At 36.9% G+C, this 18,427-nt stretch overlaps 2 protein-coding genes across 3 annotated transcripts in view; both read left to right on the top strand.

The window, feature by feature from the left end:
• Window positions 1-2,390, top strand: part of LOC117303676 (kielin/chordin-like protein) — a 64,666-nt gene extending 62,276 nt beyond the window's left edge. The window contains exons 27-28 of the transcript XR_004520527.1: window positions 199-384; window positions 1,643-2,390. The gene's annotated coding sequence lies outside the window, so the exon portion shown is untranslated. The remainder of the gene's footprint in view (window positions 1-198; window positions 385-1,642) is intronic.
• Window positions 2,391-6,870: 4,480 nt separating this feature from the next.
• LOC117304089 (cysteine-rich motor neuron 1 protein-like) lies at window positions 6,871-15,100 on the top strand. 2 transcript variants are annotated; one of them, XM_033788590.1, is made up of 8 exons: window positions 6,871-6,989; window positions 8,021-8,221; window positions 8,834-9,037; window positions 10,442-10,645; window positions 10,974-11,177; window positions 12,435-12,638; window positions 13,277-13,445; window positions 14,980-15,100. In XM_033788590.1, exons 2-7 carry the CDS (start codon window positions 8,134-8,136, stop codon window positions 13,423-13,425), a joined length of 1,053 nt encoding a protein of 350 aa, XP_033644481.1. In that variant the 5' UTR covers window positions 6,871-6,989; window positions 8,021-8,133; the 3' UTR covers window positions 13,426-13,445; window positions 14,980-15,100. The 2 variants fall into 2 exon arrangements, with proteins under 2 accessions (XP_033644481.1, XP_033644482.1); XM_033788591.1 differs by lacking the exon at window positions 14,980-15,100 and adding an exon at window positions 14,024-14,050.
• The last annotated feature ends 3,327 nt before the right edge of the window (window positions 15,101-18,427 follow it).

Here is an 18,427-nt window from a genome sequence, read left to right as displayed (position 1 = left end):
CATTGCTTTTATGCTTGAAGTTCCACACTCAAATGGGTACCAATGGTCAAATGGCAAGAAACTTGCCCAGCCTGATTTGACATAAGTCTGACTCTGGCTGACTGTTCATTTAGAGAGTCAACTCATATGTTTGTTACAATATCTAGCGGTTTGAGGATATTTTTATGTTTTGTGTTTGTTTTTCTGTTTTCCTTAAAGAAATCAAACCGGAATGCCCGCCAGGACCTGTGATTAACTGTTTTGTGGCACCGTGTGATTATGATAGATGTGACCCTTATCCCAACACAAACTGTCATGTTAACTATTGCGACCATTGTAAGGCAGTGCACTATGGCAGCAAGAACGAGGAGCTGGATTGCAGACCGTTGAAGGGAAAATAAGGCGGTGAGTGGACTTAAGCTTTTATTTACAGGGATGATTATTGCAGACAAGGAAAGGATCCTCAAGGCTATCTTAACTTGTTGCCAAATTGAATTGCTCCTGTTTAAAGGGGCACACCGGCTCACCGTTTATGCAATTTAGTGGTGTAGAATAAATACAAAAAATTGTTTAGATGGTTGCTGTAAAAAAAAATCATCAAAATATCATGTAATTAGCGAAAAAAATGATTGAAAAACCCCAACACGTTAGAAGGCCAGCGTATACGCTTTTCCAGCCGTTGCAACTGTCAAATCTTTGTGACATTGTTGCGCAATGTTGTAGGTAGACTGGTTGTTTGTTTATATCAACTATTTACTATTGACGCAGCATATGGATCCAGTCTACATATCCATGTATTATAAACAACCGACATAAATACATGCATCGGGCAAATCCTTCCTACATCAAAAAGTCATCCCGAAGAACACAAAGAAACTAACCCAAAATACGATGGGACAATGACAAGTAAATAAAGCACTCCTGTCACTAATAAACTAGGCCTACTACTGCATTGCCATGATGCAGTTTGGAATGCGATTGTGGTGTTACATGCTTCCGACGTGCCAGGGCCCAATTTCATACAGTCTGTATTTTGGCTCCCACTGGCTCACAACCCCTTCCAAGCTGGGAGTTCAAAGCGCCCGGGATTACGCCTTCAGCCCCCAAGAGACACGGCATGGGCGGTACGTGATATGCCCCAAGGCTTACGTTCTGATTGCTCCACGCAGTGGGGCCATAGAACAAGCTTCCGCTACATGGACTCTACGTAGTCTTTTTTGTCATATGCTCATGAATAATTGTAATTTTTAGCTTTTCTACGGCTGGAAGTAAAACTAACTCGGAAGATCACCTGATTATTAGAACTATCCCGCGACTCTACGTTTTTTTATTTTATTTTCAAAAACCGCTAAATTTGATGGGTTTTTTTTAGGGACTGCTCTTCTCAATTCCTGGAAGACCTTTGAAGTCATATCTTAGTCTATTTTGTAGCCCAAATAGCCCAATTCAGCCGGTGTGTCCCTTTAAATGTTAAGTAATTAAAAAGGGGGCAATAGTGTTTTGTGTTTGTGCAATGTGTATCGCTAGCAAGCACTCAGTTGATAAACACAGTGACTTTTGTCTTAAATTTGTTTTCATTTGTTGTTTCTACTGTACAAATTAATATCAGTTTTGTTTTCTTACTAACACTGTTCAATTTGTCTCATGTGTTTGGTTTTTACAGCCTGTTACAACAAATTCTTTGAGCTCTGTTGTCTTGCATGGAGGAAGTTGCCTTACTAACACAATCAACTCATTATTTTATTAATTTGTCAGTAAAGTTTCATAATCATTTAAGCTTGAAGAATTAATATCTTATCCACTATTAAACTTTCTGAACATTTCTTATGTTCGATCAGAATGTTGTCAGTTAGATTCCTGATTTTGTTGAAAGCTAAATTTATCAGAAGAACTACATGTACCATGGTTATTGGTTTTCATTTAAAGTTTTAAAGTTTTTGCAGCGTGATACAATAGACACTTTTGAATTTAGTTTAACTCAAGTCGATCACTTTATTTCTACAACAATGCAGACCATAGTAAGCAAAAATCAAAAGTTAATTACATTTGAACGTAGATGTATCATACTAACATCAATGATATGGAGGGATTTATGAAAATTATGTTGTCTGGCATGGAGGAGAGTGCATTACTAACTCAATCAACGCATCATTTTTGTTAATCCATTAAAAATTTAGTATTTTGTAATTTATGAAAGTTGTATGGTTAGGCTTGCATACAATGGCACTCTGCACTTATGCTAAAAATAGTTAAGTTCTCAGGTCTCAGACACCTCGTTAAAATTCGCTAATGTACGCGGGATTATTTGTTTGATTTGAATTGGTTTAATTCCATAAGGGCCAAAGGCCGAATTGGAATTCCTTAACAATTATTTAAAAGAACAGATTGTGAACAACTGAAAAATACAAAAAGGAAATAAATAAATATTCATAAATACCCCAGACAGTTTCGCTATTCCTATTGGTGGAGAGCGCGTCACGTGGGTGTGTATAAACCTTTCTTTATGACCAGTAAAAAGGGTTAAAAAGATGGGAGTGACACGCGAGCTTGCACCTGTTCTTATAAGACAGTCTCTTTATTACTATTGGTCGAGAGCAACGGCTGAAACAGTTGTGCCACATCACGCGATACGCGCGACGCGCACAGCATTCCCTTATAAGGAGTTGTTTACCCGATCGGGCCGAGGGCCTTACCATTTCATAGCTGGAGGGGTGTTGTTTTGAAAGAAATCATTGAACAATTATTATTTATTCATTTATTTTACTTTTTGACCAAAAAGTGTTTATGTTTTTGACCGAAAAGGTATTTATGAATGGGAATCAAAGTGTGTTGAATCGGTTTTCAACTAGTGGTTTAAACCCACCGAGGCCTGGTTCTTGATAATTTACCTCGACTTCGTCTTGGTAAAATTATTAAGAACCAGGCCTCGTTGGGATTAAACCATGCCACTAGTTGAAAACCTCACCACACATTGATTCCCTTATCAAGTATTAACAGCATCATGCTTACACAGAAAGATTGAAAAAAGAGGAAGGGATACGTTTTCACCAAATACTCTTGTTGGCTAGGAGTACTGTTTAGCAGCCGAACTAGGGACTGCCTTCTTTTTGTAGTGCTCTGGAACATTTCCAAGCCTTATGTTTTCTCGCATGTAGGCCTACTGACTCTCAGACTGTACTACTGTGATGCTGATACATTGATTGTGTGATAGTGCTATTTGGAGCATTTTAATAAGCCATGTTTCATACTTGAATGAATCGTTCAACGTGTAAACATTCCTGAAAGAAAATCAAGAATTGATGTTTCAATTTGAAAATTTAAATCACAAAAAATCCATCTGAGCATGAGAAGAGTAAAAGTGACTCTCGGAAGGATTTAGTTGGGGGAGGCAGAAGCTTATCCAGCTTATCCAGTTTCACAATTAAAAATGTATTAGGTGAAATCAGAATGTTGTCAGTTGGATTCCTGAACATTATGTGGAAGATTAATATTGGTGTACGTTGTTTTGGTATCATGTTACAGTTTGCCATAGAGTTGGATTTGTTTATTCCTCAAAGCACCTATTGTCCTTCAGTAGAAAAGTCTAAATTTTAGAGCCTAAATGTAATGGTGATATGTGGTTATTAAATATTATTGATCGGTTTGAGATTGCATGCTTGATGTGTTATTGCTGCTTGAAGCCATTGGACACTTTCGGTAAACAGTATATGTCCAAGGCCCACACTTCGTGTATCACAACTAATATATAATATAACAAATCTGTGAAAATTTAGGCTCAATCAGTCATCGGAGTCGGAAGAAAATAACGGGAAAACCCACCCTTGTTTCCGCACGTTTCGCCGTGTCATGACATGTGTTTCAAATAAATCCGTAATTCTCGATATCGAGAATTGATATTGTTTTAATGTTTTCTCAAAAAGTAAAGCATTTCATGGAATAATATTTCAAGAGAAGTCTTTTACCATTACCTTCTGTAAACCCTGTAAGTTATGTGTAAGTCTGTGAACTTTTAATTTTGTTCTGTACCGAAAGTGTCCAATGGCTTTAATTGGTTGATTAAGAGTCACGTGGCCTCTAGCATAGGTCAATCTCTGTCCATCTTCACCTTTCACCTACATGACCTAGATCCATATTATGCTCAACCCCAAGTGCATCTGCCAAACATCACCTCGGACCAATCAAAACACAGAAACAGAATGCTTACGTCACGCCAACTGCACATTAATCCAATGAAATTATTGTTTCAACTGAAAACACTGGTTCTGAAAAGCAAGTATCCCCTAAAATGTTTTCTTGTCGTCATGCTGTTGGAAATGTAATAAAATAAACTAAATATCAATAAAATAACACCCTCCTCCCCCATCACTCACATACAGTGCACACTAAAATTCAGAACAATTAATTGATATGTGTCGTCCAATTTGTGAAATCGTTTAGTGACAGGTGTTTAAACCTCAATTAGCAATTTAAATTAATTAAATACGAAGGTTGTTTCTCAATAAGATCCCAAAATGTAGGTGATTTGCCAAAAAATCAATTGATAGAATTAATTAGCTGACTGTACCTTTTCTAGTTTTGTATATATCAATAAGACTTCCACGTGGGTGATTGAAAAAAGTTTTCGCTCATAAATGTTTTAGACAAGCAACTTAATTGTTTACACTACACTTGGTGCTCGGAGCTGTATGACGACCAACTCGTTGCACAGGCTGACAAGATGTTGAAGGCGCTGATAGTGGTGACGTTGCTGGGATACGTCGTTCAGGCGGCTGTTATAAATAAAGTAAATTCGTGTTTGTTCTTTTTTTGTCTGTTCATAACAACATTTAAAGACAGTGGACACTATTGGTAATTGTCAAAGACAAGTCTTCTTACTTGGTGTAACTCAACAAATGCACAACATATTAAACCTGTGAAAATTTGAACTCAATTTGTGGTCATCGAAGTTGCGGGATAATAATGAGAGAAAAAACACCCTTGCCCTATACGAAGTTGTACACTTTCAGATGCTGATTTTGGGACCTCAAAATCGAATTATGAGGTCTCGAAATCGAATTCGTGGAAAATTACTTCTTTCTCGAAAACTACGTTACTTCAGAGGGAGCCGTTTCCACAATTTTTTTTTGTTGGTTACTATCAACAGCTCTCTCCATTGCTTGTTACCAAGAGTAAGTTTTTATGCTAACAATTATTTTGAGTAATTAACCATAGTGTCCAGTGCTTTTAATATGATTTCTTTGTTTGGTTTTTACGTGGATTTTAAAAGTCATCTCTCAAAGGCTGCCAAATTGGGAACATAAACATCCCTTTTGGTTACTGAGCAAATTAACTAAGTTATATGCTGATTTCTGTGAGAACTATCTACATGGATATAAACTCTTGTTATCGATCATACATTGACATTAATAAGAACGTGTTCGGCAATCAATTTAATATGTGTGATGTAGTCAGATAATGGTACAGTGAGATCTCGTGGGCCGGAAGTCGGGTGCAGCTATTCCTTTTCCTACCTGAAAGACCTGTTGAACGCTCAACAGTTATGCACTGACCGTTGGGTATCAGATACGTGGTTATTAAAGGGAAGGTACACGTTTGGTAATTACTCAAAACAAATATTAACTTAAAAACTAACTTGGTAACGAGCATTGCAGAGCTGTTAATAGTATAAACTATTGTGGGAAACGACTCTCTCTGAAGTAACATAGTTTTTGAGAAAGGGGTACTTTCTCACTAAAATAATAAAAGACTTCTAGCTAGAAGTCTTTATTATTATCTGAAAGCACACAAATTCGTCCAATAAGGGTGTTTTTTTCTTTCATCATTTTCTCGCAACTTCGATGACCGATTGAGCCCAAATTTTCACAGGCTTGTTATTTTATGGTTATGATGGGATACACCAAGTGAGAAGACTGCTCTTTGACAATAACAAATTAACAGGATTTATATTTTTTTTAATTAACATCAATAGGACATTTATTTCATAATGATATCCTCAAAGACAGTAAATACAATTTGTGTTGAAGGATAAACTAGACAGCAGTTTGCAGCAGAATCATGGTAAGCTTACAGTTAAGTTTTCTTTCAGGGCACACTTGACAGTAAACAAAAACACTTTACGATGTTAACTTGTAGGTTTACATGTAGAATTACAAAAGCCAAAATCATTAGGAAGAAACTTTAAATAAATAGTAAACTTGCGGGTACGCAACCATGTGTAAATCTTTTTTGGGAGTTTTAGTTTTGAGAAGAGTGGGTTTGGTCTTCAATGTTCGATTCGTATACTATGCTCCTCTTCTCAATTAGTTTCTTCTTATTTCTCCACACCATGCAAAGCTTCAAACAAAATTTAAGAAAATTTGTCTTGTGCCACACTTTAAAAACAAGTGATGATTGGATAATTGCATCAAACCAAAATATGAACTGCACCTGCTTTCGTGTGTCGTATTAATCAGACTTAATATCCTCTATACCAGGCCAGCTGGTCATTACACAAAGTGGTAATTAATAAAAGAGCATTGAACAAGGTTAACTGGCGAGACTTGGTCTGGGACCATGCATCTGTTTTAGTTGCTGGAATGCTGAGATATATGCTGGAGGTCACCGGTCTGATTGAATCACACGCATTTACAGTGCTTTCTAAGCGTTCATAATAAGTTAAAGCTTTGAATAAACAAATTTAATAACTCTGTCATGTCTGTTGAATTTTTGTTTTAATGCAAGTCGCCAGACACACAAGGCCTGAAGCCACTTCAAGGTGTGGATGGGCTACAATATAGTATTTTTGCCAGGGGCTATTGCAACCTACTCCTGGGGCTGAAACAGGGATACACCCTTTACAGTCCATAGGATTTGGGATCAGTCATCAGAAGCCTGGCTGGTAGAGCAGAAAGCACTACTTCCCCATGTATTTAATAGCAGAGTGTTAATGCAACTCTATTTATTAATTTATTTTAACACCGCTTTTTCAATGTATTTCCCCACCACTTCTTTATTTCAAACTTAGGTGCCATGTAAGTATTTTGAAGTCTTTGCTTCGGCTAAAGGTGGTCCTCAGTGGTTTAGGGTTTGTTACATTAGCATGACTTATTTGTTATCTGATTTCTTGAGGTGCTTATCTGCTGCACAACCAAAAGTTTTGCTTCTTCCAGCTCTAAAGTTGGCTCATCTTTCTGTGTAATCTAACAATATATCACCCATTTCATCATTCAACTGTTAAGAGAGGTTTGCGGTAACACCATGTGAAAATATCTTTGAGTAGTGTTGGTTCTGAAAAGAACTGATGGTTAATGATTCATTGTTTCGATTACTCTTTAATTGTCTTCAGGAGAATGTACAGTCACTTCCAAAGAGATTTTCACGTGGTATTCCACAAACCTCTCTTTGTTTCACCATGCAAAGTTTCAAATCCTAACTGCTCATCATTCAAAAGCATTTCTTGTCACCTAATTTCCCCGAGAAAACTTATTATTGAATCTGCAAAGTCCAAGCCAATTGTTAAAGGTTTCTCGCATCAATGATGAAAGAAAAACCAAGTTCAAATCAACGTCTGTGGACTTATTGTAGTGAAGCAGTTTGTGTGAAGTATGGTTGGCTCCAGGTAGAATGTAATTCATAGGCCTACTAAACGGGATTGAATGCAGTAGGCCCAACACACATGTGCATGTATTTGCTTAACGCAAGGCACTTAGTTACAAATTTTTGACTCACTCTAATTCTACATCATTTTAAATCGCTAGTTTCAAGATTTTGCACAAGGGGTTTCATTGGTTGTTCTTAAAGGCAGTGGACACTATTTGTAATTACTCAAACTAATTATTAGCATAAAACCTTACCTGGTAACGAGTAATGGGGAGCTGTCGATAGTATAGCACAATGTGAGAATACTGGTCTTTGACAATATTACCAAAAGCGCCAGTGCCTTTAATAATCCATGTAGAAATTTTTGCTTTTCATTGAAATTGAGGTTCTGGAAGTGATTTGATGCAAAGAAGCTGGTGATAAATGCGTAGGTATAAACTTTTTTCTTTTTTTCACCCACAAGTGGACAACTCCTGCCTTGACAGTGAGGGACACAAGCATGCTCATGAAGATGAATGGAACGAGGGATGTGAGCATTGTCGCTGTGATAATGGTTTCAAAGTTTGTATATCACCAATGTGTATAGATCCACCCGAGGATCAACAATGCACACTACGACCTGAAACAGAAAATGATTGTTGCCCACAATTTGATTGTGAAGAAGGTACATATGTTTTTCCTCTCCCTGTTGTTTTGTTATCTCCTCATTATTAAGATGAGAAAAGAAGTTGCAATTAATTAATTATGTCAAGATGTTTTCTAAAGAGTCAAACTCCCTCCAGAAATCCGCCAGTCTGACTCAATCATGACATAATAAACACTGTTGAAGACTGAACAGTAAACACATTGTAAATTGTGATGTTGAACATTTGTATTGCTTTACAGTTAAAGGTATCCGCAAACAGACTTTTTTTATAATGATACATCTTGTCTTAATGAGCAGGGACCAATTTCATAGCACTGCTTAACGGTAAGCAAAATTTCGTGCTTACTATAGCAGTAGCAGAACAATTTGCCAAGGTGCAAGTGTATTTTACAGGTTAGCAGACAAATTGGTTGCCGTATTGCGCGTGCACCATGATTTGCATTGTGTCGTCTTTTATTTTTGTGCGGTAAGCACTGGAAGAGGAGCGTATATGCCTTTTTCGTTGTTTACCGTGAACAGCCTTATGAAATAGAAATCGCACAGTAAGCACGAAATCAGCCGCTAGTATAATATAAGCAGCGCTATGAAGTTGGGCCATGTTGTTCAAACTTGTTATTGTCATCTTTAAAGGGGAGAAACCATGCATTGACAGCGAGGGGAACAAGCATGCTCATGGAGATACATGGGACCAGGGAACATGTGAGCAATGTCTCTGTGATTATGGCGACAGTGCTTGTATGTCACCAATGTGTTTGGACCCACCTGAGGATCAACACTGTACACTTCGACCAGGCACAGAGAATGAGTGTTGCCCACAATTTGATTGTGAAGAAGGTATGATGGCGTTTTCTTTCAAGTGTTTGACATTTTTTCACTAAAAAAACCCAAAACAATTAAAACTGTCTGCTGTATTAGGCATTGTTAATATTCATTTTTAACCATCATTATTTAAAACTTATCTGAGCCAACTGGGACAATTTTAAGGATACACATAAAACTAATCCAAACTTATGAATCAATTACTTAGTAGCCCAACAGGTCAATACTCATTCACTGTATCCCTTCCAGGGGTATTGAATGTGCTTTTAGTCGATACAAAACTTGTATTAATTTGTATTCTTTTGCTCTTTTCAGCTATGGAATGTTAATCATTTTTAATTTTAGACATGTGTAGGTTTTAATTTTTCGATGGCAGTATGGTTCTGTATTCAGTTTGCAAATTTTATGCAAATTTTATGCAATCACACGCATGCAGATCGCTGAACCCCCAAAAGTTCCTACTTTTGGTGGCTCAAAAGTTGGCCCACGCTTGTGTGTAACTGTGCAAAGAGTCACCCATTTCATTATTCAAAAGCAATTCTAACCTCAAACATGTTTAACTGTGCCTCAGCGCCTTAGAACAAACTCTTGATTTGGGCGCTCTACAAATGACCTTTGATTGATTGATTGATTGATGTTCTGAGAAACACTTCTCTTCGAAGAGCATTTGTTGAAGCCGAAACAATTATCGAATGTTGTTTCACGAATCATCAAATAAACCTAGGTTAGTGGAACTCATGTGAGCTTCGGTAATGCCCCTTATTTTTGACAGCGCGAGGGCGCTATAAATAGTATTTTTATCACTTCCGGGGGTACACGCGATTCGCCCTGCACAAATTAATAGGCGTTCTGTCACTTTTGTTGCGCCGTAGTTTCAATTTGCTTTAGAGGTGGATTATAACGGCTCCTTTAAAAGTCTTATTGTCTGTGATGGATTAGATTTCTGTGGTGGTAATGTGTTCCAATCTTTAAAAACTGTTTTGGGTATGATTGAATATACCCCGGAAGTGATTGAGAGCGCCCTCACACGGTCAAAAATATGGCCCATTAGTGGGCCAGTTTGTGTGAAGTATGTGTGAAATCCTTAATGCATAACAAAACAGGATTTAGCGCATAACAAAACAGGATTTAATGCATAACACCTGTGCATGTATGTGCCTAAATTGCAAAGCATTTGTGGGTCACAAATATCTGATTTTAATCAGATTTAAAATATCAGATTAAAAAAGTCCAACATTCATCCCGATTTTTGCACACAGCCTTCCATTTGTTCGTAATCAATTACGGTACACTTTTTGTTTAGTTTTTCTTTGAAATTTAGGTTCTGGAGGTCAATATTTGTTTTTGCCTGCACCTCTCTCTGTAAGGAAACTTTTGAGAAATGTATTTGAGTAACACCTTTTTTTTCCATTCTGAAAGTGGACAAACCATGCATCGACAGCGAGGGAAACAAGCATGTTAATGGCGAGGAATGGTTCGAGGGACGATGCAAGCATTGTCTTTGTCATAATGGTGACAGTGCTTGTATGTCACCAATGTGTTTGGACCCACCTGAGGATCAACACTGTACACTACGACTAGGAACAGAAAATCAGTGTTGCCCACAATTTGATTGTGTAGAAGGTACATTGGATCGTTCTTTCCATCTGTTTTGATTTTTCTCAATATAAAGATTGACAAAAATATTCTGAATGAAATTCATTAATAATGATAACACCAATTTTAAGACATAGAAAAGACATTGCAAAGTGTAATGCTGAACGATTCTTTTAATTTGACGTTATGGACTTAAAAAGATACAAACTTTGCCCTATGTTTTTAATAGAAATTGAAGACATTATTTCCAAGTACTTAAAAACCAATGTGAACTGTTCCCATCTTTGCGGGAGGGGTAAGAAAATTTAAGGAAAACATGTTTTTTGATTAAGTTTTTTTCTGGTCATTTTCAAAGTGAACAAACCATGCATCGACAGGGATGGAAAGAAGCATGCTCATAGAGACGAATGGGACCAGGGTAAATGTGAGCATTGTCGCTGTGATAACGGTGACAGTGATTGTACATCACCAAGGTGTTTGGATCTACCTCTGGGTAAACAGTGTACTCTACAACCAGGAACAGAACACGACTGTTGTCCATATTTTGATTGTGAAGAAGGTACATTGATTTCGTATTTTTCCTGCCGTTTGATACATTCTCTTTGAAAAGATGTGATGAGAAAACCTTTCAGATAATATGGAAAACCTCCTGAACAATATGTGTGCACACTTTGATCAATTTTTTTGCTTTCATGCTCCTTTAAGAACTTGCTCTGTTACGCGACCATCACGTCTTAGATTCTCATCATCAGGGATTGTTTAGCACAGAAACTGCATAAAGACTCAAAAGATGGTGGTAAACAAACCTTGCGTCTGATTGACACCTTTTAAAGGCTCTACCGTCATGGTTTATTACAAAGACAACTTCTGGGTTGTACCAACTAAAGAGCAATACTTATGATGGTTGAGTCCTTATTGCATAATAAAGGAAACACTGAACTACCAATTCATATAGCAAGACCCAGAAATTCACAGCAAAGATGTTTAGTGAAAAAGTCCAAGATCAATAATATTTGAAGACATTATATGAGACGAGTCCAAATAGTCTTCCAATTGATGAGTTTGCTCCTCTAATGAAGAAACCCGGAAAGTGATAAACTTCTAGCTCTTTCTCAAAATCATGTAGCATTGTGATCTTATTCAGGTTTGTTTGTTTAAAGGCAGTGGACACTATTGGCAATTACTCAAAATAATTATCATCATAAAACCTTAATTGGTGACGAGTAATGGAAAGAGTTTGATGGTATAAAACATTGTGAGAAACGGCTCCCTCTGAAGTGACATAGTTTTCTAGAAAGAAGTAGTTTTCCACGAATTTGAACTTGTGAGGTCTCGAAATCAAGCATCTGAACGCACACAACTTCGTGTGAAAAGGGTGTTTTTTTTATTTCATTATTATCTCGCAACTTCGACGACCGATTGATCTCAAATTTTCACAGGTTTGTTATTTTATGCATATGTTGAGATGCACCAAGTGTGAAGATTAGTGTTTATAAAGATTAACACAAAGATAACATAGAACCTAGGTACAAAACAAGCATGAAACAGATCTAGCGCCCTCAAGCGTTGCCATAATGAACTTATTTTTTTTTTTTACATGAATGAGCAAAAGGGTTTTGTGAATACAACAGTGACTACCCCAATCACCAAAATTGTCAATGTCATCATCAATCATCTCTTCCAAAAACTAACCTTCGATTCAGAGAATCTGAGAACTTTGGGCCAGTTTCATATCTCTCATGATAACCATCTAGAGAAAAGCAGATTTTAATGAACATGCCTTGTTTGAACACCTCTTTTTGTATTATCCTAAAAGTGGACAAGCCATGCACTGACAGTGATGGGAACAAGCATGCTCATGGAGAGGAATGGGACCAGGGAAAATGTGAGCATTGTCGCTGTGAGAATGGGTTCAGTGCTTGTACTTCACCCATGTGTTTGGACCCACCTGAGGATCAACACTGCAGACTACGACCAGGAACAGAAATTGAGTGTTGCCCACAATTTGATTGCGAAGAAGGTACATTGGTTTTGCTTTTCCCTGCTGTTTTTCATAATTTGCACATTAAAAGATGAGATAAGAAGAACAATTATTGTTAAAGTTTTAAACAGCTTAGACATTGTAAATTGTAATGTTGAACATTGCATTTTTAAAGGCACTGTACACAATGGTAATTGTCAAAGACCAGTGTTCTTTACTTGGTGTATTCCATCATAAGCATAAAATAACAAGCCCATGAAAATTTGGGCTCAATTGGTCTTCGAGGTTGCAAGAAAATTCTGAAAGAAAAAACACCCTTGTTGGACGAATTTGTGTGCTTTCAGAAAAAGGCTTCTAGCTATAAGTCTTTTATTATTTTAGTGAGAAATTACCTCTTTCTCAAAAACTACGTTACTTCAGAGGGAGTCGTTTCCCACAATGTTTTATACTATTAACAGCTCTCCAATGCTCGTTACCAAGTCAGTTTTTAACTTAATATTTGTTTTGAGTAATTACCAAACGTGTACCTTCCCTTTAAGGGTCCTTGACTTATGTTTACAGAAAATTGAAGAGGTACTTTCGAAATACCTAAAAAGCCAAGGGGAATAAATGTCCCCCTTCCTCCCTCTCTGGAAAGATAATTAAAGTAAAAATGAACTTTGTTGTTATCTTTTAAGTGGAAAAACCATGCATCGATAGTGAGGGAAACAAGCATGATGATGGCGAGGAATGGTTTGAGGGCCGATGCAAGCATTGTCTTTGTCATAATGGTGAAAGTGCTTGTGCTTCTTCCATGTGTTTGGACCCACCTGATGATAAACAGTGAACACTACGACCAGGAAGAGGGTGAGTTTTTTTCTTTTCTTTCCCTGATGTTTTTATGCCTACTGTGGAAGACGAGGGTGCACTTTTTGTTGTCTTGTTGTGGTGTGTAGCTCTTATTCAATGCATTATGAAGACAATGACAAAGCACAAAACGAAATATTGAATTTAAGGTCTGGAGTGCTCCACAAGATATTTTGTATAAAAGCCATACCATAGGTTTTGTTTGTAATGTGAAAGAATCCAGTGAATTTGTAAAGAAAAGGGGCTTCTTCCACTGTTTCCTTCATGGTTGGGGGCGCATCAGACATGCTATATTTGTCCATAGCCACTTTTGAAGCATGCAATTGATAGTGAATATATCTTCAGTCAAACTTGAAAGTTAGCTCAAAATAGCGCAGTATGCGGAATGATAGCAGCATGTTGAACAGGTATAGGCTTGTTGTTATGGATCAGCCAATCAGAGTCAAGGATTCAAGTTTGCTCAAAGATTGTTAGTAATGTACAGCCAAGAGGACATGCCAAACACACTTAAGCCCGGTTCATACTTCCTGCTAACCTAATAACATGTTCGTCTGTCTTATATGTTTGTTTTCCCCCAGCCTGATAGCTACAACAAGCATTTTGAGGTCACAAATTCGCAACGAATAATTCGCAAGGGTTGAGTTGTGCTCGACTCTCTTGCGAATATCGGAGCGAAAACAGTGACGTCAAATTCACGTAAAATTTGCATTGCAATCGCATTTGCAGGAGGTATATGAGCCGGGCTTTACCCAGATAACCAGATAGTTCACCTCGCCAATTTACTATACTCTTAGTTTCAGTCAGTTCAATTCTGATTATGCAGTTGGGGTTCGAATAACCACTTATTCATAAATACCTCAGACAGTTTCACTATTCCTTTTGGTGGAGAGCGAGTCACACATTGGGGTGTATAAACCTTTGATAATGACCATTTTTTATAACCAGCTGGCTTCCGTGCGTCAGCCGCACAAGATTATCATGCAGAACGCAATTCATAGCTATAGTAACGGCGCGTAATCTAAGCATACGGCGTACACTCAACCCACGCGCATCCAACAGATTCTTCACAAAGTTTTTCAAAAAATATTTCAAACCTCAAATTTTCAATTGTTAATTGTATTTTTTTTTACGAAAGGGCATTTAAGAATGGAAATAAAAGAGGAGTGACTCGTTCTTAAACGTCCGTTAAAAACCTTGCAGGGTCGTTGCCGAGCGATAAAAGCCGTGCCTCCGGCTCGGGCCTTTATCATACGGCCGCCGACCCTGTCGGCTTTAAACGGCCGTTTAAAAACTCGTCGCTTCACTTTTATTCCCTTAGTACTATTAACATGCTGATCAATTTTTAGCAGGGCTGAGAAGGCACTGATTGTGTGTATCACACATCGGTAAAACAGAAACAAAATATAGTAATGTTTTTCTGACATCTGATAACAAGTTCTCTCAAATACAGTCAAAAAACACTAACAGAAAATTTAAACCAGTTTTGTCTCCCTACTAACATGTTCGTCTGTCTTATATGTTTGTTTTCCCCCAGCCTGATAGCTACAACAAGCATTTTGAGGTTTATTGTCTAACATGGAGGAGGTTTCATTACTTAAACTCCTATTTATTGGAGCTGGATCGGTGTACACGTATCCCCATATTGTGTCTTCATTGTTTTCTGGAAATCTAAGGATTTTTCAAAGGAACATGTTGGATCGGACGAGTTGGTCTATAAAAAGCGTTTGTAATCCTTTGTTATAAAATGCATATGGTTAGAAAGGTTTATTTTAAAAGTAGAATACAATGATCCACAAAAATTTGCCCCGAAATTGCATGGTTTTCCCTTTTACTTTGCGAACTAACGCAGTCGGCCATTTATGGGACTCCACAAAATTTGACTAAAGGAGGTAAAAGGATAACTGACCCGTGCAATTTCAAGGCATGTTTGTGTGGATCATTGTATTCTACTTTTACCATATCTTTCCAACCATATGAATTTTATAACAAACGGTTACAAACGCTTTTCATAGACCAACTCGTCCGATTCAAGGCAATGTTTGTTCATTTTAGGGGGTACTCTGTACAAGGGCAAAGATTTAGTTAAAGTACTTTTGGGGGGGGGGGGGTAACCCTCTGCTCTATATCGGGACTGGTATTCATCACTGTGTCATTAATTAATTAATTATTCCATTTTTTACAATTGTAAATGTTTCATCACAGTCAAACAAATATTTATTTTGAAAGTTTTCTTAACATTGTCAGGTTTTTTTAATGATCAATGTTTAGTTATAGATTCCTGTATCTGGTGGAAGGTAAATGTATCAACAAAGGTGTAGGACAGTTTATATTGTTTGAAGTTTTACGGTTTTGTTTAGCCTGACACAACACACTCTTTGATCTCAGGAAGAAGGTGTATTCCTAACTCAATAAATGCATAAGTTTTTCTTAATCCATTAATACTGGAGTAGTTCATTATTATTAAGTGTTGTAGGGTTTGACTTGATATGAATCTTTTTAAAAGGCATTAACACAAATGAATACAGTTTTAAATATTGGGGATGTGCTGTCAGTTCCAGTGAATGAGAAACACAGTCCATCCAATAATCAAAATAATAAGAGTTAGAGAGTGCTTACTGTTGAGTCAACTGAGGAGGAAGGGGATTCATCCTGTTGTGTTGAAATTGCCTGTGATTAAGATAGAGATAACATTGTTATACAATTCATACACTTGGATATAAAATAACTGCAAGATTCTGTCTTGTATTTTTCCCACTCTGGCTGTTTAACCGTTCTGTGCCTCTCACAAATCAAAACCCATAAGGGCAAGGAGCTGGAAACTAAACCTAGATGTTCACCTCTCAAGACCCAATCGATCTATCACTACGTTGAGTAATAATATATCATTTTGAAATTGGTACCTTAGGGAAGAGATGAGTCTCTTAAGCTAGTTCAGAATTCTATCTACTGGTGATGGATGCAACCTTTATAGCAGCTGAAACCAATAGTGAAATAGTTTTGGCCGATCTGATGCAAAACATTGCGGATGTGTGTGAATTTACATTTCACCTTCTACATCTGGAATACTTCTAAGGCGCAATTATGTAAAGTATTGGTGCTTTCAGGCAGTTTTTTGTTTTAAAGGAAATGGACACTATTGATATTACTTAAAATAGTTGTTAACATAAAAATTTACATGTACTTGTTAACGATCAATGGAGAGCAGCATAAAACATTGTGAGAACAGCTCCCAGTGCAGTAACGTAGTTTTTGAAAAACAGGTACCTTTTCACTCAACTTTAAGTTCTTCATTTGGATTGCAACTACAAACATAACGCTATGCATTTGAAGCCATGTTTTTAAGAGGACTTTGTTTTTCAAAGCGAGGACTTTGTTTTTCAAAGCGAAGCTATTTGCCTTGTGTTAAAACAACTGGTTCCCTCTTGTTTAATGGAATCCTTTGTGGCAGTTTATCTGGTTTGAAGGGATTACCCTAAATAATGAATTAACCTAATTAATATGAAGGCTGTTCTGATGAAACCCCAAATGGGAGTTGGCGCTGTACTGTTAAAACTTGGTGAATGGATTAACAATTGCGGCTAATAAATAAGTATAAATATGCAAAGCAAACCTGTTGTCATTGCCACTTTGTTCTCCGAAACTGTGTAAACATTATTATCCTGTCTAGTCTCTAATCTGTTTGGCATTGATGTAATTTGAGACTATATGCATTGTGCATACAAATATTGTGTAGTGCGTGGTACCAACTTCACTAAACTATATGACATTGGCCCAGTTGTTATGAGGGATTATTGATCTTTTGGTTTTACACAATCTATTTAAATTTACACTGATTGACAGTTGGACAATTTATTAAAATGACCACGCTGTGGCACATCTCAGCATCTCCATTGATGTAATGTAACCACTTTCTGTGATGTAAAATAAAAATAAAAATGTATTAAACATAGGAAAGAGAAACATACCTAAAGATTAACAAATAATTGCATATGCTTATAAAATAAATCCCAGCATTTCCTAATACAAAATGAGAATGGTCATGGCTTCACCAAATTTGTAAAAAAACCCAATAAGTTTACAATGATCATTGTCTACGGATTTGTGTGTTTTCTTGGGTTTTAAAAGCATTTGCAATGAAATTGATATTTTTGAAAATATGTTTTAAAGTGAGAATATTATAATGATTTACTTGTATCCCTAACAACAAAAGTGTTTTTCCTTTTTACTTCCGCAACTAACATGGTCCGCCTATTTGTTTGTTCAGAAAGTAAAGGGAAACGCAATTTTTTTTTATATTTGCGTGAATCACTATGTCCAACTTATATTGAAATGTCTTTCCAACCATATCAACTTCATGACAAACGCTTTTATTTAGCGAAAAGCGCCCATTCCAAATGCGAGGAGTCTTTTTAAAGTCTGACACACATCCCTCCGTTACCCCTTTAGTTGAGTGCAAATAACATCCCTGCATATAGTTGACTATCTGTAGCATTTTGTCTTGCGGAAGTAGGCCTACTCACCATTCTCTGGAAAAGCTGCACTTTTGGAGATTTGTTTTGTATAAAAGCTGCTCCAAAGAAGCTGGAAATTGTACCGAGTATCCTAATGGCGTGTATACCTACTTGCACTTGAGTGGCTATACAACTCTATAGACCTAAATGTTAATAGCTACATCACTAGATTTTCATTTCTAGTTTTTATCAATCTGGAAATCAAACTAACCGTTTGAAAATAAAATTCATGAGCCCTATGGGTCTTTAATGTTCAGTGAAAATATTTAAAAACAGTAATTATATGACAGATTTTCTGGAGATTATGGTCCAGTATTGCTGTTGAGTGATTATTGAATGCAAATGTTCAACACAATTACAGCAAGCAAACTGGTGCCGTTTTGAGTTTTGTTATCAGTGAGCCTTCAGGTTGAAACGAACCCATTTTTGTTGTTCTTATATTGAGTATGTTTTACCTATTGTTAAAAAAAA

Source organism: Asterias rubens, chromosome 20 (assembly GCF_902459465.1).
Source record: "Asterias rubens chromosome 20, eAstRub1.3, whole genome shotgun sequence".
In the NCBI taxonomy this organism is placed as follows: Eukaryota; Metazoa; Echinodermata; class Asteroidea; order Forcipulatida; family Asteriidae; genus Asterias; species Asterias rubens.
The sequence above is the reverse complement of the archived record's forward strand: the minus strand, read 5'-3'. Positions and strand labels throughout refer to the sequence as shown.